The 17,478-nt window shown below is 42.6% G+C and overlaps 1 protein-coding gene across 1 annotated transcript; it reads left to right on the forward strand.

Annotated features, from left to right (window-relative positions):
- Positions 1-7: 7 nt before the first annotated feature.
- BUB1 (BUB1 mitotic checkpoint serine/threonine kinase) lies at positions 8-17,252 on the forward strand. Its single transcript, XM_063327909.1, has 25 exons — positions 8-128; positions 377-436; positions 515-659; positions 1,022-1,218; positions 2,228-2,268; positions 2,533-2,639; positions 4,060-4,112; positions 4,217-4,407; positions 5,912-6,072; positions 6,423-6,757; positions 7,620-7,672; positions 8,187-8,324; positions 9,088-9,183; positions 9,857-9,947; positions 10,347-10,428; positions 11,111-11,291; positions 11,853-11,931; positions 12,453-12,661; positions 13,177-13,317; positions 13,949-14,064; positions 15,414-15,575; positions 15,777-15,934; positions 16,028-16,205; positions 16,450-16,556; positions 16,975-17,252. The coding sequence occupies exons 1-25, from the start codon at positions 112-114 to the stop codon at positions 17,168-17,170; spliced, it is 3,294 nt and encodes a 1,097-aa protein (XP_063183979.1). The 5' UTR covers positions 8-111; the 3' UTR covers positions 17,171-17,252.
- The last annotated feature ends 226 nt before the right edge of the window (positions 17,253-17,478 follow it).

The following is a 17,478-nucleotide window of genomic DNA, read 5'->3' on the forward strand; positions in this document are numbered from 1 at the left end:
AAGCGGGCGGGATTGGCGGAGCGGGGCGGCCAATGGAAGGCGGCGGATGGCCGCGGCGCGCCTGCGCGGCGGGTTTGAATCAGCGGCGGCGGCCGTTGGGGCGGCCGCAGGATGGAGGCGGCCGCGCGGTGAGCGGGGGCGCCCCATCTCAGGGCTGAGGGGCTCCGGGGGTCGCTGCCTGCAGGGAGGGCGCCGGGGACACCTGGACCCTTGCGCGGGGGCGCGTTCAGGCGGAGGGGCGGGTGCTGGGGGGAGCCGGGGGTGCCTAGGGGAGGGGGGAGTGCGGGCCTCGGCCTGTGCCCCAGGGCGCTTCCCCTCAGTGAGGGCTGTGGCGGTCTCCCCTCAGCCTGGCCTGACCTGCCCTGTTGCCTTGCAGGAGCTACGAGGCTCAGATACGGAACTACCAGGGGACCGACCCGCTGGACCCATGGGACAGGTCAGCGCACCCCAGGCCCGGCTGTTAGCAGAGCTGCTGGTGCACGACAGAATTGTAACTTGCTCGTGTGTGTTTCAGGTACATGCAGTGGGTAGAAGGATGTCTTCCCCTTCAAGAAAAGCAAAGCTGCTTGCCCAATCTCCTGGAGCAGCTTGTGAAGGTGTTCCTAAGCGAGAAGAGGTACCACCAAGATCCAAGATTTATTAGCTACTGTATTAAGCTGGTAGGTATACGCTTTTTTAGGAATTAAGCTTTCTTGAAAAACTAAAGTTGTCCCACCGTTCTGTAGTTCTGTGACTGCAAAGAGCTGTGGGAGCAATAGGAGTCCTCAGGGATGTGGTGTGGAATTCAGATGTATTGCTCTTTCCAAGTTCTGAGAACTTTTCAGCCTTGTTGAAAGATAGCATATTTTTTTTAAAACTATTAAGCTGTTGAGTTCATGAAAGGTGTCTTATCTATCAACAGGTCTTCTCTTTAGAAAATAATGCCTTCTTATAATGGTAACAAAGAAATTGTTATTGGAATTTTTGCTTGTAGTTTCCTTGGATGTTTTTGAAAGTGCTTATGCATCTTCATCTTCTGCAGGCGGAGTTCATCACTTCTCCTTGTCAGTATTTTGATTACCTGTATGGACAGGGAATTGGTGCAAAGGCATCTAACTTCTATGTTGCTTGGGCTCAGCAGCTTGTAAATGAAGGCAACGTGCAGTATGCCGGAGCTGTCCTTCAAAAAGGACTTCACAACCAGGCACAGCCACGAGAGAACTTGCAACAGCTGTATTGGTAATTCTGACATGTCTTTTACTTGTTGAGCTATTCGGATAACTTGTGGTTAATTTTTTTTTTCTTGTGTGCATATGCCGTGTGCTGTAGCAGAGGTAGACCGATGATGATTTTTGTGAAAGGTAGATATAAGCTTAACAATACTTCTTTGCTGTTCAATATTTGTTGGGTGTTTTGGAGGGTGTATTGAGAAAAAACAGCGTGTCTTCAGTGAAGTAGGGCCCAGAAAGAAAATCCCTTAATTAATGGATTCATTTCCTGTTTAGTCTCTGATAAGTAAATCTGGAGTATAAAGATGCATAGCCTGTCCCGCTTCAGGCAGTGTGCCTTGGAAGTACTGTGTGTGAGCTTTATTACTTGGAAGCTCAAGCAAGTTGGCCATGCTAATGACGTTTTCAAGTTAGAGACATTTGCGTGCTTTCCAGAGTGCATTAATTGGCTGTAGCTCACCCTGTAGCTGCCTGTGCTTCTCTTGACACTGCCAGTTGAACGCATGCTTCAGCTGCTGCTTGACTTGGACCCCTTTTTATTTTGGTTGGTGGCCGTAGCTGAAAACGCAGTGAGATCAGGTATCAAATTCCTGATCTGAGCTTGATTTTTTTCAGCCCTCTTTGGGGATATATTGACAATAATACATATATCCAGTTTCTTGTGCTTATCCTACAGTACTTAGCTGAGAGGGGGTGCCTGTCGGAGTTTAGCATTTAGCTGTTGAAAGCGCTAGAGTTGGTGCTTATCATAATGGTATGTGTTCCCTCTGGTGATGATAAAACAAGAACCCGATTTCCATATACTGCTGCCTATTACAGGCTTTTTTTGTGTTTTTGAGAACGTGAAGTTAACAGGATATGTCCATATGCAATAATAAGTGTCCTGTAACTCACCTGAGTATTTTAGCATTATTTTTCAAGACATGATGACTGTACAGGGAAATTAAAGTTTTCTGGGAGGTGGGGAGAATGAGGGACAGGTGACTTAATGATAATAACTGAAGTTTCTTGCAATTTAGCTGGCTGCAGAATTATGATCCTCGGAATCCTCCTTTGCAAGGTGAGGCTAAAGATACCTGCTCGTGAGCTGTAGCTCAGTTTGGCAAATCTTTTACCTTGATCAGTGAGTTTTGTCACTGAAGAAAATAAATTTCCTGCAGAAACTAATTTTTTTTGTGTCCCGTTTTCCTGGCCGTATTTAAGATTCATAAGGGGAGTGTATTCAAAATGAGGTATTAGTTTTCCAGTGCTTAAATTTTATAGAAACTCATAAATGAGAAAATTATTTCTACCCATTAATGCAAACCTGTATTATCTGTCCCAGGTACTGCTGTTATAAAACCACTTCAAACTTCACATGCTGCAAATCAAATGGCTCCTCGAAAAGATGTTTCAAGTCTTAATGACTCAGTGTCTGCTTGCAAAAATCAGGTAAATGACTATTAATAAGCACCTTAGATGTTGTGGGGAAGAATGTGGAGCCCTCGCATAAAATTTGGATTGATGAGCTTAACTCAATAAGAAAGTTAAGATATATGAACTATATCTGGTGTTTTTTGTGCTGTAAGCTTCATGTCTTCATGGAAATATCTCAATTAGGAAACGTTGGGACCCAGTTTTTTGTCACTTGACACGTTTCCAGAATCACAGATTAAGAGTGATCCATCCAGCTGGTTAGCATTCTTTGGAGGAATAATCTCAATAGATTCTCTGCCAGTCATGCTTCTTGGAAATTGTCTACACTGAATTCTCATGAAATTCAAGTTACTTCTTTAAATACTCTCTTTAAGAACAAACAAAAAATAATGTTAGAGGAAGAGAAGTTTCCGGGCTGGTCCTCAGTGGGATGATGGCTTCTTGTAGAAGTCAGTCTGTTGAGCTAGGAAATGACTAGGAGGTGACTTTGTCACAGTTCACGAGTCCCTCTGTAGCTTGCCAGGTCAGTCTTTAACTAAAGTTCCAGCTGAGGTTCTGTTTGTACCTTGTGGAGATCTTGAATTGACTTTACAGTCCAGATCCTGTCAACCTGTAGTCACCTTCCTTCAACCCCTTCCCCACAATAAAACAACAAAAACAAAACAAAAAATCCAAAACCAAAAAAGAGCACGCACCCCCCCACACTACTTGTAACTCATTTTAGCTGACTACCAGAATGCAGCGCTCTTTCTTCTGAGGTCCAGCAAAGCTAATTGCAGTTCTTCACGGCCTTTCTGGCACAGTCAGATGAAAAGTGAACAGGGAGCAAAATTAAAGACTGTGGGTAGGAAGCTGATGTAACCTTTCTCACCTTGGTTCTGTTTTCTAAAGTGCTTGTGACTTTGAGTTTGGCATTGCCTGCAAATACCAAAAAACGTCTTGGATGATGGAGTACAGCTTAAAACTTATTACGTCTGCTGCCTGTTCCTTAGCACTGAGGTTGGTTAGTTTGTCAAAGAAATCGGATGAGGCTACCCAGTTTGTTCTTAACAAACCCTAGTGTTCTATAGCTTACATTCCTGTTTTTTGAAATAGTAACTGCCTGTTCAGCTATTTCCGGTGTCCTTCTGGACTGCGGTTTCCAGAGCTACATCTCTCTTGGTTCTCTGGGATCACGTTTGTCTTTCAAAAGCTCTCAGAGATTACAGCAAGCTGTTCTATGGCTAATTCTTCAGGATAAACTTCTTCAGGCCCTGATGACTTGTAGAGTTCTCTTTCTAATCTATTCTTGCCATGCTCATGGTCTGAATTGTCATCTCTTCAATCAGAATTAAATATCAGGACCTTCTTGGTTGCTGGTCTTGTCAAAATGGATGATTAACTATAATATTGGAATTCTTTCTTTTATGTTTTTGTTTCCCCTGCCCTGCTTTAGGGTCCTGATTCTGCTGGTGCTCAGTCCTGGTCTTCTGGTGGAAGAGAAGAAGTGTAAGTGTTTGGATTTTTTTAAAGTCATGCTGTGGGAAAATTAACATGCTCCCAGAATAAATCCAATAAACTTGGATAGAGCTTTTTCTTATTTTTCCTCGCAGAAAGTATGTTACGTACATCTCCAAATCTGAAGTTCTTCCTAAGTCGTCATCTACTGTCGTCGAATGTGAGCAGGTTGCAATGTATGACAAAAACCTGCTCATATGTGAAGGCTCTGAACTTTCATTTGAGGAGCTAAGAGCCAAGAGATACTTCAAGAAATATGAGCGCCTCAGAAGACAGCAAGAATGGGGTATTCTTCTCTTTCCGTCTAGCTGTTTCATAAGCATGCTCATATTCTTGGAAAACTAGTACTTTGCTGCATTCGTTTCTTTTCAGCTTCTCTATTGAAGCCTGAAAACTTTCCCAAAGCCCAAGCTAGCATCCCTGTACAGAAATAGGGTGGGGTGAGCTTGGAAGCATTGGGTAACATGCCAAACAACTGACATGGGTGTTTACTGCTCATCCCTTGGGTTTGTCTGTTGAGACCTGGGTTGTCACAAAGAATGGCCCTCCTTCTGTGGAAACAGGAGGGATGTGTGAGCAGCTTCGTATTCATAGAATCATAGAATGTGTTGGGTTGGAAGGGACCTCTAAAGGTCATCTAGTCCAACGCTCCCTGCAGTAAGCAGTATTAGTTACCCTGATGGGAGCTCTAGCTGTGGCTCTCTGACGCTTGTAATTCAAGATCAAGAGTGTCTTGGTTCAGAAGGAGCCCAGAGTGTGCTTTAAACTGTCTTATGGTTACATATGACGCCACAATTTGCCCGAGTCAATTAAGGGCACGCTGCAGCAAAGAGAGCAGCACTCTGTCTTCACTTGGCCGCCTTGGCAAACGTAGCTGTGGGGTGCCGCTTGTATAGTCAGCGATGGCATGCTCATAGCTGGGATGGTCTCAAGGCAAAGTTTGTAATTTGAGGTAATACTTTTGTCTGGTGAACGATGACGTTTTGGAGAAAAAGCAGTGGGCTTTCAAATAGACGAATTAGGTCTTACAGAAGCAAAACCAAAACTGACTGCAAATAAAAGAGCAGCTGCTCAGAAGGGAGTTAGTTGTGTATCTGACCATTTATGGTGGGGGGAAACATTGCCGGCGGATGTTGCTGGATGAAAGAATTAATTATCTCATTTGGTAATGGAAGAAATGGATAAGTTGTTGTCAGTGGAACAAGGAGAGATTCAGTGGGAGGGAAGATGGTAATGCATTTTTAAAACAAGTGTTTGAGTCTGGATTTTTTTTATTTTTTTTTAATCTAGTAGTTATGTGTGATGATTCCCAGCAGAGGCAGCTCTTCCTTTGGGGACAGCAGGCTCCATCCCCACCCAGATTTTACTGAAGGGTCATATTGGTAGAATCTTTCAGATGTGGTTTCCTTTTGTGCTGAGGATGGGTGCCACTAGCGTGCTTGCAGCAGCACGGAGCCTGGCACCACAAGCGCGCATCAGGTGAGAGGCAGGCTAGCCTGTGAACTCTGCTAAATAGCATTAGGGATGCCACTGGTTACCCAGCCAGCGCTGAGATAGTGCTGTGTAGCCTTCCCTTGAGGGGTCAGGAGTGAGAGGTTAGACACTGAGTCCTGTGGGAAATACCTGCTTCGTTCAAACTTATGCCTCTAGATCTGAGTGTTGTCCTGCAGTTGCACAGACTATATATATATATCTGAATTCTAAACTCAAGCAGCTTGTAATGTCTGTGTTGAGCAACTCATTTGGATACTGATTAACTGTTTCACTTCCTATCGTTGTTTTATCCTTAGAAGAAGAAGAGAGAGACTCCATAAGGAAAAAAGAGTCAGCTGTCCTTGAACTGCAAGCCCTGCAGCAGAAGCTGGAACAGCTCACGCAGCTCACCAAAAGCTTGGAGGAAACTAGACTGGAACCAGCATCTACAACGTCAGGTGAACCAAATAAAACAGTGGTAAGTATGTACTATGATCAATAGAAGCAGTCTTCATGAACGTATCTCATAAAATTTAACCATGCTTTAGACGGTAATCAGAATAGTTTGCTAACCAAATCTGGAAGTCAAGGCTGCAATACTTGATTAGTACAGATACCTGGTATAATTTTAAATGCCTGGTGAAATATATTTTAATTGTTAAACTCAAAAGTTCGTTTTTGCATCGCTGCGATTTAGTTGTAGTTGCATATGAAAGTTCTGTGATGCATGCAAAACTGTTCTAGTTATGCAGAAATAAAAGGGAAAATGGCAATGACTATACTTGAGGTGTATTTTTGAGCATAAAAGAACATTTCTTTTCTCTAAAGGTGCATCCGCGTGTGACACCCAGTGCAGCTCTACAGCAGAACTGGATGACATCTTGTCAAAGTTCAGATCTGCAAAATGCCCAAGGTCTGGTGCCAGGCCAGCCTCGATCAAGTACTCTATCATCCACTGCTCCTACACTGCAGTCAGTGAAACCTGTTGGCTGCCGGATGACATCAACCTCCCTGTGGGAAGCGACATATAAGAAGGATGCAGTCAAAGCTCAGCTAGAGCTCGGAGAACTCCAGACCAGTTTGTTACGCCCTCCGTTCAATAATGTTTCATCTCAGGAACGGGCACATCCTGACTCATCTCTTCATTGGAGCACTGGAGAGCAGTATGTATAAACAAGCTAATCCTTGCTCTGCAAATTGTCCAGTCTTCGGTATCTACACTTCAGCTGAGAATTAACTAAAAAAATTTCTGTATTTCTCTTCTGAAGTAGCCTGTAGAAACCAACATTTAGACACGGATCAAACTTATAGAACTTACAGTCCTCATCTCACGTTTTAATTCCTTTAATGTTGTGTTTTAATTTTAATGACCACGAGGAAATTTAGTGTGTAACTGAAGTAATTATTCAGCATTGCTGTCACTGGCGTGCCTGAAATAAACAGCAGGTTATGCTTAGTTCGTGCAGGTCCCATGTGTTACATCTTGGCCGCAAAGGCCTCCAGAGAAGAAAAAAAGTGCTTGTATTTATCTTCTGCACTCTTGCTTGTGTGACTCAACTTATGCAGGAAACGAGATTGGGGACAGAGGGAGAAACCTAGGTTGGCAAAGCAAGCATGACTGCATAGGTTTGGCCAACAAGAGGAAATGGAACCAATTGTCATTCACTTATATTATGGAGGTACTTGGAGGCAAACTGTATCCAAGAATGTAATGCCAGCATTTTAACCTTTTTAAAGGACTCTGCCTTTCAGGTTTTATACCTATTGGCAACTGTATGAGAAACTTCCTGGGGGGGCAATCTCAATATTCTAAAGGGTCTTTGACTCCATTGTGTGACTGGAGTCATTCCTGGGGGGAAAAAAGTAGGATCACTAATTGCTGTCTGTCTGGGATGTTTCTTTTGCTCTAGGCTGGGGAAGGCCTCCGTACTGCGTAAGGTGCAGTACTCTCGAGTCCTGAACTGAAGCTGGAATTCAAATAATAGCTTTTATTTCAAACTAATGTTATTAATCTTTCCTTTGAAGGCACCCTAACAAGCAATCCACTGGAGAAAATACTTCTGTGGACACGAAAGAAGGTACTAAGTCCAGTTTTGATAAAGACTGGTGCTTTTGGTAGACTGTTACTGGCTGGGGATCAATAGCCTGTGGCTTCTAGTTCCAACTGTAGCTAAGCTTTTTGACTTTCCTAACTCCGTCCCATTGCTTGGGCAATGTCTGTATATCCCTTCCATGGAGCCAGTCCCCGTTTCCACCTTCTGTGCAACTCCTTTTTGTTTGAGCTCAGCTGGGGGTTTGCTATTTGTCCTTGTTGGCTTCCTGCCTGCTTGACTTTCTGGGTCAGAGTGGATCGTTTGGAGTCCTCAGAGGCCACCCAGCTGTCCGAGGTCCCTCTTGCTCTTCAGGGCAGTCTGCATTGGGAACCTGCCAAGCAGATCTCTGAACAAGCCAAAATCTGCTCTCCCAAAATTCTGGGTTGTCATTCTGCTACTTATCTTGTTTACTTCTCGTATTAACATTTTGCTAGCTCCTGAAATGTTAATAAACAATCCCAGGCTACTTCATCAATGATCTTGCTGTTCTCATTTCTAGCATCGAGGGTTGGAAATTCCTCCTTTGCTTCTGTCAACGCTTCTCAAGCTACCCCAAACACCTCACTGGGAGGAGCAATGCAGGCAACACCATTCAAAGTGCAACCTTCACCTACAGTTCATACGAAGGAAGCATTGGGTAAGCATCCGGAATAACATATGAGTTCCGCTGGAATTAATGGGATCTTGCCTAGTAATTTTAGTGGTGCTGAATCTATAAGGAGGCTACCTAGTGATGGGCGTGTCCACCGCTCAATCAAAGAGGAAGATTTAAATTGGTACTCTTCTTTTGTGATTGTCTGGATTTTGACCAGAAATGGATGCTTTAATAACGTCCCATCAGCCACATCCTGTAAACTCCTGGATAAGTCACTGGTGGTACACCTGCCAGGCTTCTTTGGGCAGCGTGTTCTCTGAGCTGCTCTGGTCAGTACTGTCAGGGACTCCTGTTTCTGAGATGATGACCTACAATGGACTGATGTGGAAGAATGTTAACTGCTACCATGTAGCAAACTGCTGCAGCTGAATATATATCTGTAAAAATAATAAGTAAAAAAAAAAGCTCATGATATTCATTAGTCTTCCAAATATTTAGGATCTAATATCTAAGAAGATAAAGGAGAATTTGCTCCTTCGGGAGGACTTGAAATCTCCTCTTGGAGAAGAAAGTTAAAAAAAAAAAGTCATGGTGCCAATGTATTGGACAACTTGGATCTTCCTGTTTCTTCAGTTGTCTGGAGTGTTTAAACGCAATCCGAAGGAATAATTGGTTATATTGGCACTTGACAAGTGATAATAATTAATTAGCATTTGACTTGACTACTACAGAATGGAAAAACCTCTGAAAATTTCTTTTCTTATACTGGGGGTTATATTCTTGTGGTTTTTTACTTCTTTTTTAGGATTACTCATGGGTATGTTTCAAACGCCCATCTTGCCTGAACTGCCTTCTCTTAAAGAAAGCAAGGATCAATTTGAAGTCTTTTGCAGAAAAAGTGGTAAGTACTACTTATTTTTTCAGTCCATGATGTTTCACTCCTTTATTTTCTGTTTACCGCTCCCACCAGTCCTCGTCATTTTGAGATAAGTAGTTCTTTGATTAGGTGTGGAGTGAAGAAGCCACTTATTGCCTGATATCGAATTTAATTTATTGACAGATTCTAAATTTTGATGCACAGTCTGAGAACAGCAGAAGCACTTCACCGTTAGCAAGCCTATTAATGTGTGTATTAAACACATTACTTCTCTGGTGTTTAAACCGGAACTTTGAAAAGGGGTCAGCCGGTACTTCATATGAGTAAAGCTTTTTTCTAAAACATTTTGCAGGCTGGGTGTTAATATCTGAATCGCCATCTTATCGTAACAGTTAAAATTGTCTGAAAACCAGGCAGTAGCAGTGGCTTACAAGAGTGAGCACAGAGATATTTCGCAACTAGTCAGATGCAGCCAAGAAGGCTTCTGTACTTCTGGCCAGTCTTGGTTTTGGAATGGAAAAATCTTCTGCGTTTCCAAGAGCTTGTAGGAGAGATGAGTCGTGTGGCAATTTTGAGGATGCTTCTGGTCTAGCTGGATGTAGCCATGACCATCAGTTGCCTGGTTAGGGGTGAAAATGTGACAATTTATATAATCTTTGTTGGGTGAAGATAATATTGGTTATCGTTTGTTTTTAAGAGCCTGATGGAAGCCTGAAAGCTAATGTTGCTGCCCCTGTCATGCCTGCATTTGCTATCTTTGAAGATGAGAATGAAAAAGAGAACAGTGGGTAAGGAGGAAAAAAACAAACGTAACAGCTGAGTTCAGTTTATTAAGAATTACATATAGGATTGATTCTGTTCCATGTAATTTTGTTGTGACTGTATTTGCCGTATTGGGGTAGGCTTGAATACGATCACTAGCAGCTGCGTGGAAGTGGCATGAGAAAGCTGTAGTTGCTTCTCTGTGGAATTGCGCAACTTTCCTGTTTGGACAGTGTGCTTGAGATGCTTAATTGTCTCCATAACTGGATAGCTTGTTTCTTTAAGCTACTGCAACTTCTCTAAGTATCTGCCAATGGGATTCTTTTTAAAAAAAATAAATAAATGTAACAACAAGTCTTTGTTATGATCAGTCTGCCTGGGAAAGTTTCTGGGGGAAAGCTATTCTAAACTACCTGTTTTGTCAGGATCCCGCAGCATAAAAACAAGCCAGAAGAGCCCAGAACTGTTGGAGAACGTCCCTTGACTGACTGTACAGTGGGTACAGAAGTGAGTGTTTGATCTTATTGCAAGAATTAGCCTTGAAAATGGATTATGTAGTTATAGGGGAGGTCAGAGGCAGTTGTATTTACATTTGTTCTACCCCAATCCTGCAACATTCTTATGAATGATACCTAGCTGAAGTCTAGATGCTCTTTCCCATTTCCTGACAATGGGACGAACTTTTTCCGTTGTTAATTTTTGCAAAACTTCTAGGAGCTTAATAGTGGAGACCTCTATCCCTAGAACAAAGCTGACTGCAGTTGATGTGCAGGTTTGGCGTCTGTTTGGGGGAGGAAGGACAGGGGGCAAGAGGCACTTAATGTTCTAATAACCACCTAGTAGTTTTCATAGCCAAGGAGATGCATAAAACTTAAGGCTGCTTGGATATAAATGATCACTAAGTAATAGGCTTTTTAGGACTCCTACAGCTTTTTTTTTTTTTTTTTTTTTTGGTCTAGAATTTTGCTGTGATACTGATTATTGCCAACATTCAGGTCTGATACAAAACTATGTAAACCTGTGATTTGGGTTATATTGCCATTCCATTATTTTTCTAATACTGTAAGTTGACATGGGCAAACTCAATATTATTGATACTGACTGCGGAGGCTGCTGGTAGGTTACGGTGGGGCTCTGGCAGGGCAGTTTTGATGGCTTAGTTTTAAATCTATATTTTTTTCCTGTCTAGGAAGAAACAGGGACACCGGAGTTCTTGAGGGATGATTATACAGTGTGGAATGTACCAAGTAATAATAAAACGTTAGCTCCCAGTCCAAACAACACAAGAGACTTTGCACGAGCTGCCCAGCTTGTATCAACACCATTTAATTACCTGTCGGCACATTCCCGACAAGCTTTGGAGGACAAAGGTAAAATAATGAATACTTCAGGTTGAGAGCATCTAATTCAATACTGCGTAACTCCATTTCTGTGCCCCGATTACCTCACAGCCCTTGCTGAATACCACTTCCACTGCTGCCACCTCTGAGTATGCATTCCTTGCAGAACAGCAGCTGGGAGCATGGGCTGGCCCAACACATAAAATGGCCAAGAGTTTTTAATTGGGAGAGTAGGAGAAGGTGGTGAGGAACAAGAGAGGCTTTGTGCTGTAGAAGTACTCTTCTGAACCGTTCCGAGGGGTTGTAAATAGTCAAAAAATTGACTGAAGTCCCAGCACCACCTTCTTCTGGGGGCACCTTTATGTTTGTCTGCCCCTCTTTAATCTTGCAATACACTCCCTAAAGAAATCAAGCTGTTGTCTTTCCTTATATATTTCAAAATAGGCTTGTTCAGTTCTAGTTCTTGTGATACCTTAGCAACTTTCCGAGTTGCAGTGTGACTTAACCTTCTTGTCTTGGTAAGAGTACTCTAAATGGCCTTGCCTTTGTGGAAAATAAACATTTGCTATTGTTGCTACTCCTTTTGTTCAGCCTGTGGGGATGGCTTACCACAAATGGATTTGGAGTTTTCTGGAGAACTGCACAAGCAGACAAAAACTAAGAAGCTAAGGTATGTCGTGACTTGCTGAGATTTTCAAGGCTTGAGAGCGCTGGGCAAATCTATACCAGAGCAGGCAGGTCTGCTACGCTGCTCTCGAATCAAGTTTTCCAAGTAGTCTAGAGCTGGTGTATTTGTGTCAGACTGACTCTGCTTAGCACGCATCTCAGTGTTTTGCGGAGTTACGCGAACCTGGGTATGGTGGTAATGCCCCTGAAAATGCTCCGAAGATTTAAGTTTTCCGACACTTCTAAATTAAAAGTTAACTGTCCGGAAAGTTTTAATGGCTGTTTATGCAAAACTACTGCTTTCTTATCAATACTGGCTGAACTGATTGGCCAATGGACTTGAAAGTTGTTAGACTATGGATAGCACAATATGACCAGATCTTATTTTCAAGAAATATCCATTTTATTAATGTTGGTTATGGCCAAAGTTGCAAGTGCGGACATTTGACATATTTTTGCTTACCGAAGATGCAAAAATACCATGGCAGTACTGTCAATTAACAATATTTTGTTTTAAATATGTAGCCCTGCTCTTGAACACGTTGCAGAACATGGAGAGCTTCAAGAAAATGTCTTGAAACAAGGAAACGTTACAGCTGCTTCTCAAAGATTACATGAGCAGACTGCCATGAGCAGAACTGAATATTCCTTGTCTGTTGGGGTGGACAGAATTTCCCACGAAAAGCTGTCTGGAGTCGGGCAGGACAGGACAGCCCCGAGCATTAGAGCGGCAGGTATGGAGCATTGCCTACAGTTTTCTTCCATCGAGTCCAAGACCAGAGCGGTGTCACGTTCTTGCAGCAGTGCTTTGTTCCAACATGAAGGTAGTCACTGCAGTGAGCAAACTGTCTCACAGCTCCTGCAAGGAGGTCGCTGCGTATGTAGAACTGATGTAAGGAAGGACAAGTGTGGGTCGCACCTGTATTACATGATGCCAAAGATATTGTGAAGTAAAGGAGTACTCAGGAGTACCTAAGGGTTCTTTGCTAGTTGAGGCTCAAATACTATACTTCAGAACCCCTGTTTTCAACTTGCAATAAAAAATATTTCCGGGCAACTTTAACAGAAGGCATAGGTATAAAATCTGGATTGTCAAAATTAAGGAATGCTTAATTTATCCCTCTTTGATTTTTGTGTTGTGTCTTTTTGTTTTGTTCTAATCAGTGATACCCATTCAAGTACAGCTTGTGTTACCCCTTTGAAATGACAGTTTTCTTATACCTTAATCATTTTTCTTCTTTCCATGAAGTCCTTGTTGAAAACCCTTGGGATAAGGAATTGATTTGCAAGTTCCTATCGGAGCTTCCTAAACCACTCCACACCTATGCCAACTACTTTGAATGGAAATCTACTCTTCCGTCCATCATACTGAAGGCTGAACTGCCACTGGGTAAGAGCTACTTCAAACATTTCACTTTAAAGCACTTCTGAAGTTTGTCTGGGAACCTCTGAAGTATTTTTTTTTTTAATTCAGTTTACTTGCACGTATACCCAGATAGCTTCCAGATTATGTAAAACTCGGATTTGAAATTATACCTGTTTTTCTGTTTGTCTTTTGTAGCATAAGCGTTTTTGATTAGGCATTCTGAGTAGGGGAATTTTCCTAGTTTTCCTTTCCTAGTAATCTGTGACACAACTCTCCAACTTTGTATAGAGCAGCAGTCCCGTGTCAACAAAATCTGTGTGACAGTAATTGCAACATGCTTGTATGACTTAAACACTAGTGTTTACTTTTTAAGGAATGCACTTTGGAATTTGATTACTTCCAGGGAGTCGGGCTAAAATAGAAGCACTGATTTTTATTTTTTGGTTGTTTTTTTTTTTTATGTATGCGCGGCACTACACAGCGCTCTTGTTCTGAAGACCGAGTATGGTCTCTCTTCTATGGAAAGGCTGGCTAGCAAGAAGAGACTTGTAGAGAAAGACTAGCGCTCGAGTTCTTTTTTCTATTTTATTTTTCTGAGCAGTGATGTCTCTTCTGAAGTTTGCAAGCAGGACTTAATGTTGTTAATCTCTTAAAGGTTCCGGCTCGTTCCACGTGGACTGCTTGGTTGGAGAGGGAGCTTTTGCTCAAGTGTATCAGGCTTCCATTCTGGATGCAAGTAACCCTAGAAACAATCAGAAAGTAATATTCAAGGTAAATAGTGTTGATTCAGAATAGCTCTGCTGGAAAATTCATGAGTCTTAACAGTAATGACACCTACCCTAGGTGGATTCTGATGAGTTTTCTTATTTATAAATAAGAAGTAAAGCGCATTGGTCTGTCCGCAAAGCCTTGTTCAGATTGAGTGCTGTGGTGTCTGATTCATTCTACACGGGGAAGTTATTTATCCTTTTGAGTCAACTTGCCTCTTCATCTCCTCATTATAAAGCAGTCACAAGTATCCTAAGGAGTAAGACTTACGGCCAGGCTATCTTTCTCAGCTGAACAAAGGCAGCTACTCATGGAAGAGCGCTTAGTACACAGTAAATGAAAATGTGCGTGGATTGATGATGAAATTCCTCTTGCTACTAGATACGTGCTCGCTAGTTTGCGACAAGCATTTTTGCGCTTTGTGCAGCCAGCCTGTTTGGTGGCAGCTGGCTGTTACGGCGACTTTGCTGGGTGATACCTCTCTGGTATAGTTTTATTAATAAACACACTTGTCTTGACGGTGATTGTAGATTGAGCAGCTCCCTCTCTGCTCTGCTGCGTCTTGTTCCACGCTGCTCCAGTACAGGAATGAGCAACAGATGACAGCATGTGTTTACAGCAGAACCGCTGCCAAGAGGAAAGTCTGTGCAACCGCGGGGTCAGCTTAGTCCAAGAGGGTTATACTAGGTCACGCAACCCTGCCTCCGCTGCTGGCTGGGAGGGCATGCGTGCAGCTACTACAGCCTGGCTGAAACGTGGTTACGTGATTGAGTCGACACCCACACCCCCACCCTTAGCCTCTCCAGATCAGATCTATCTTTGGAACCTTTTTGTGCATCTCCGTTCCAACGTTTAATCTTTCGGGGGGGGGGGGGGGGGGGGGTGGGGCGGAAGTTTTCGTGTTAACACCTTACCTGAGAGCTTCCTAGCATGTAAAGATAGCTTTAGGTTTTTTTGAGCATCAGCTATTCAACATAGTGGGGGAAATAGTAGGGGAAGGAATTGGAAGGGTTTTCCTGTTTTGACTAAAAAAGCTTTTTCTCTTACACAAAATGTCTGTTGCCAGCAGAAACATCAGTGTTGCAGAAAGACTGACGTTTTAAAGAACACAAAAGACTGTGTAAGCCAGCGTGGAATTGTGGCGTGTAATTGAAGTCTTGAATCAAGAAGATTAATCATTGACTATTGACCTGAGGTTAATTACTGTAGATATAAGTGCTTTATTTGGTCAAGAGGAAAAATGCCTAGTCGGCCATTAAAAAAACCACAAACAAACAAAAAATCCCAATCTGAGAAGAACTTCTGCTTTAATGCTAATAGATTTTCCTAGTAAATCAATTTTTTGGTTACAGGTCCAGAAGCCTGCCAACCCTTGGGAGTTCTATATAGCAACACAACTGGTAGAAAGGCTCGATCCAAGTATACGCCATCTCTACATCCACTTTTATTCTGCTCATTTCTTTCAAAATGGAAGCATTTTGGTTGGTGAGCTCTACAACTATGGAACATTGCTGGTAAGTGTGATCAGCTTGTGCTCTGGAACTTGTATATTCTTTTTGGCGTCCTATTAATTACAATATTCGGATGTCTCCTCTACTCTCCACTTTATAGACCTTCATTCTGAGCCTATTCTGTGTTTATCAACATGGACGCGTAATCCATACAGAGTTGTTTCTGTGTAGCTGATGGTTCTTCCCTATCTTTTTTGTTTACAGAATGCCATAAATATTTACAAAAAGCTTCCTGAGAAGGTGATGCCTCAAGCACTCGTAATCTACTTTGCTGTAAAAATTCTTCATATGGTGGAAGAGCTCCACAGCTGCCAAATCATTCATGGTGACATTAAGCCTGACAATTTCATACTTGGAGAAAGGCAAGTATTTCCCTTTGCTACCTGAGATGCCAACATACTATGATATCATGGCCTTGATACTTACATGATCACTTCATGTCATCGTGACTGAAGGTTTCTGGACAACGATATATGTGACATAGATGGTCTCTCTCATGGCTTGACGCTCATTGACTTGGGACAGAGTATAGACATGAAACTATTTCCTGAAGGAACCGCGTTCACTGCGAAGTGTGAAACATCTGGATTTCAGTGTATCGAAATGCTGACACAGAAACCGTGGAACTACCAGGTATGAGGTTGCATAGACAGCCTGAACGTTTGGAGCTTACTGTATGCATCTGTTGTGAATAAATGGAGTATAGAAACGTTAGGGTTTTGCACCAGAGTTGTAGCTTCAGCTTGTTACTTTAAAAACACGATCCTGAACCCTCTTCTTACAGAGCTTGCCCTGTTGGCTCCACAGAGTGTTTTTCAGCTGATTTTTAGTGGTCTCAATACATTTTTAATATAAGACTTGTTTATACTTTGTTTAGACTGACTACTTTGGCATTGCAGCAACGATCTACTGCATGCTCTTTGGTACCTACATGCAAGTGAAGAACGAAAACGGTATCTGGAAGCCTGAGGGAAGCTTCAGAAGGTTGGTGTCAAATCTTTTCAAAACCCTCCCTTGTCTAGAAAGATGTGGCGTTAGTACCAGGTTTCTCTGAGGTTAGTTTCTGGCGCAGTGTTTGGCGTTACTTGCAATTACTTCCTCATGCCCTGTGAACTGTGGGTTCGGTGCATGGGAACTGCTTCATAAAATTCACTGACTTAAGGACAGGAAGTGTTTCAGCAGCGGACGTGGCAAATTGCACAGCGTCCTCGGCTCCTTGCTGCCTGGAAGGAGGAAAAACGACTAACGAGGAAAAATCCCACTGCTTCATTAAGCAGCGTGCCACAACAGGAGCTGCGTTATGTTACAGCCATGTCTGCAGTTGCTCCAACCTGTAACTGGGGAGGGAGCAGGGCAAATACAGGAAACAGTATTTTTTTGATGCGTTTTTGTTCCTTTGCAGGTTTGCCAATGCTGACTTGTGGAAAGAGTTCTTTGAGAGCATGTTAAACATCCCCAATTGCCACAGCCTGCCTTCTCTAGGAGTTTTGCGCAAAAAGCTGACAGACTTATTTTGCAAGTCATACGCAAAGGAAATAAAGTTAATTCGGAACAGATTTGTTGTGTTGCTCATAGAACACAAACGGTCACGAAAATAAGCATTTAGTTTGCACAGTTACTGAGGACTGGCATTTTATTGACGTGAAATCTTTTTGTAATAACTTGCTATAAAAATAAACGTTCTTGGGGTTGATAACTTGCCTCTTCCTGTGCTTTTGTGGAAAAAAAATGACATTAAAATTACTTGGTAATTTAACGTGTCTAGTTTGGGAGGCGTGGGCATGCTGGAGGCTGTAGACAGTTCTCATAATATTGTGTATTTCGGGGCGGGGGGTGCGGGGAAAGCTGGTGAAAAGGTGAGCTAATTGCTTTCAACCTCCCCCGGGATTTTTGAAAAAGACCATGG

The sequence above is a fragment of the Chroicocephalus ridibundus genome, chromosome 3, assembly GCF_963924245.1.
Source record: "Chroicocephalus ridibundus chromosome 3, bChrRid1.1, whole genome shotgun sequence".
In the NCBI taxonomy this organism is placed as follows: Eukaryota; Metazoa; Chordata; class Aves; order Charadriiformes; family Laridae; genus Chroicocephalus; species Chroicocephalus ridibundus.

What these genes read in the sequence shown, in the direction of transcription:
- BUB1 (XM_063327909.1), top strand. An exon ending in TTCTGTGGACACGAAAGAAG is followed by an intron (nt 7,673 to 8,186) that starts GTACTAAGTCCA and finishes TCTCATTTCTAG; the next exon opens with CATCGAGGGTTGGAAATTCC. An exon ending in AATTTCATACTTGGAGAAAG is followed by an intron (nt 15,935 to 16,027) that starts GCAAGTATTTCC and finishes TCGTGACTGAAG; the next exon opens with GTTTCTGGACAACGATATAT.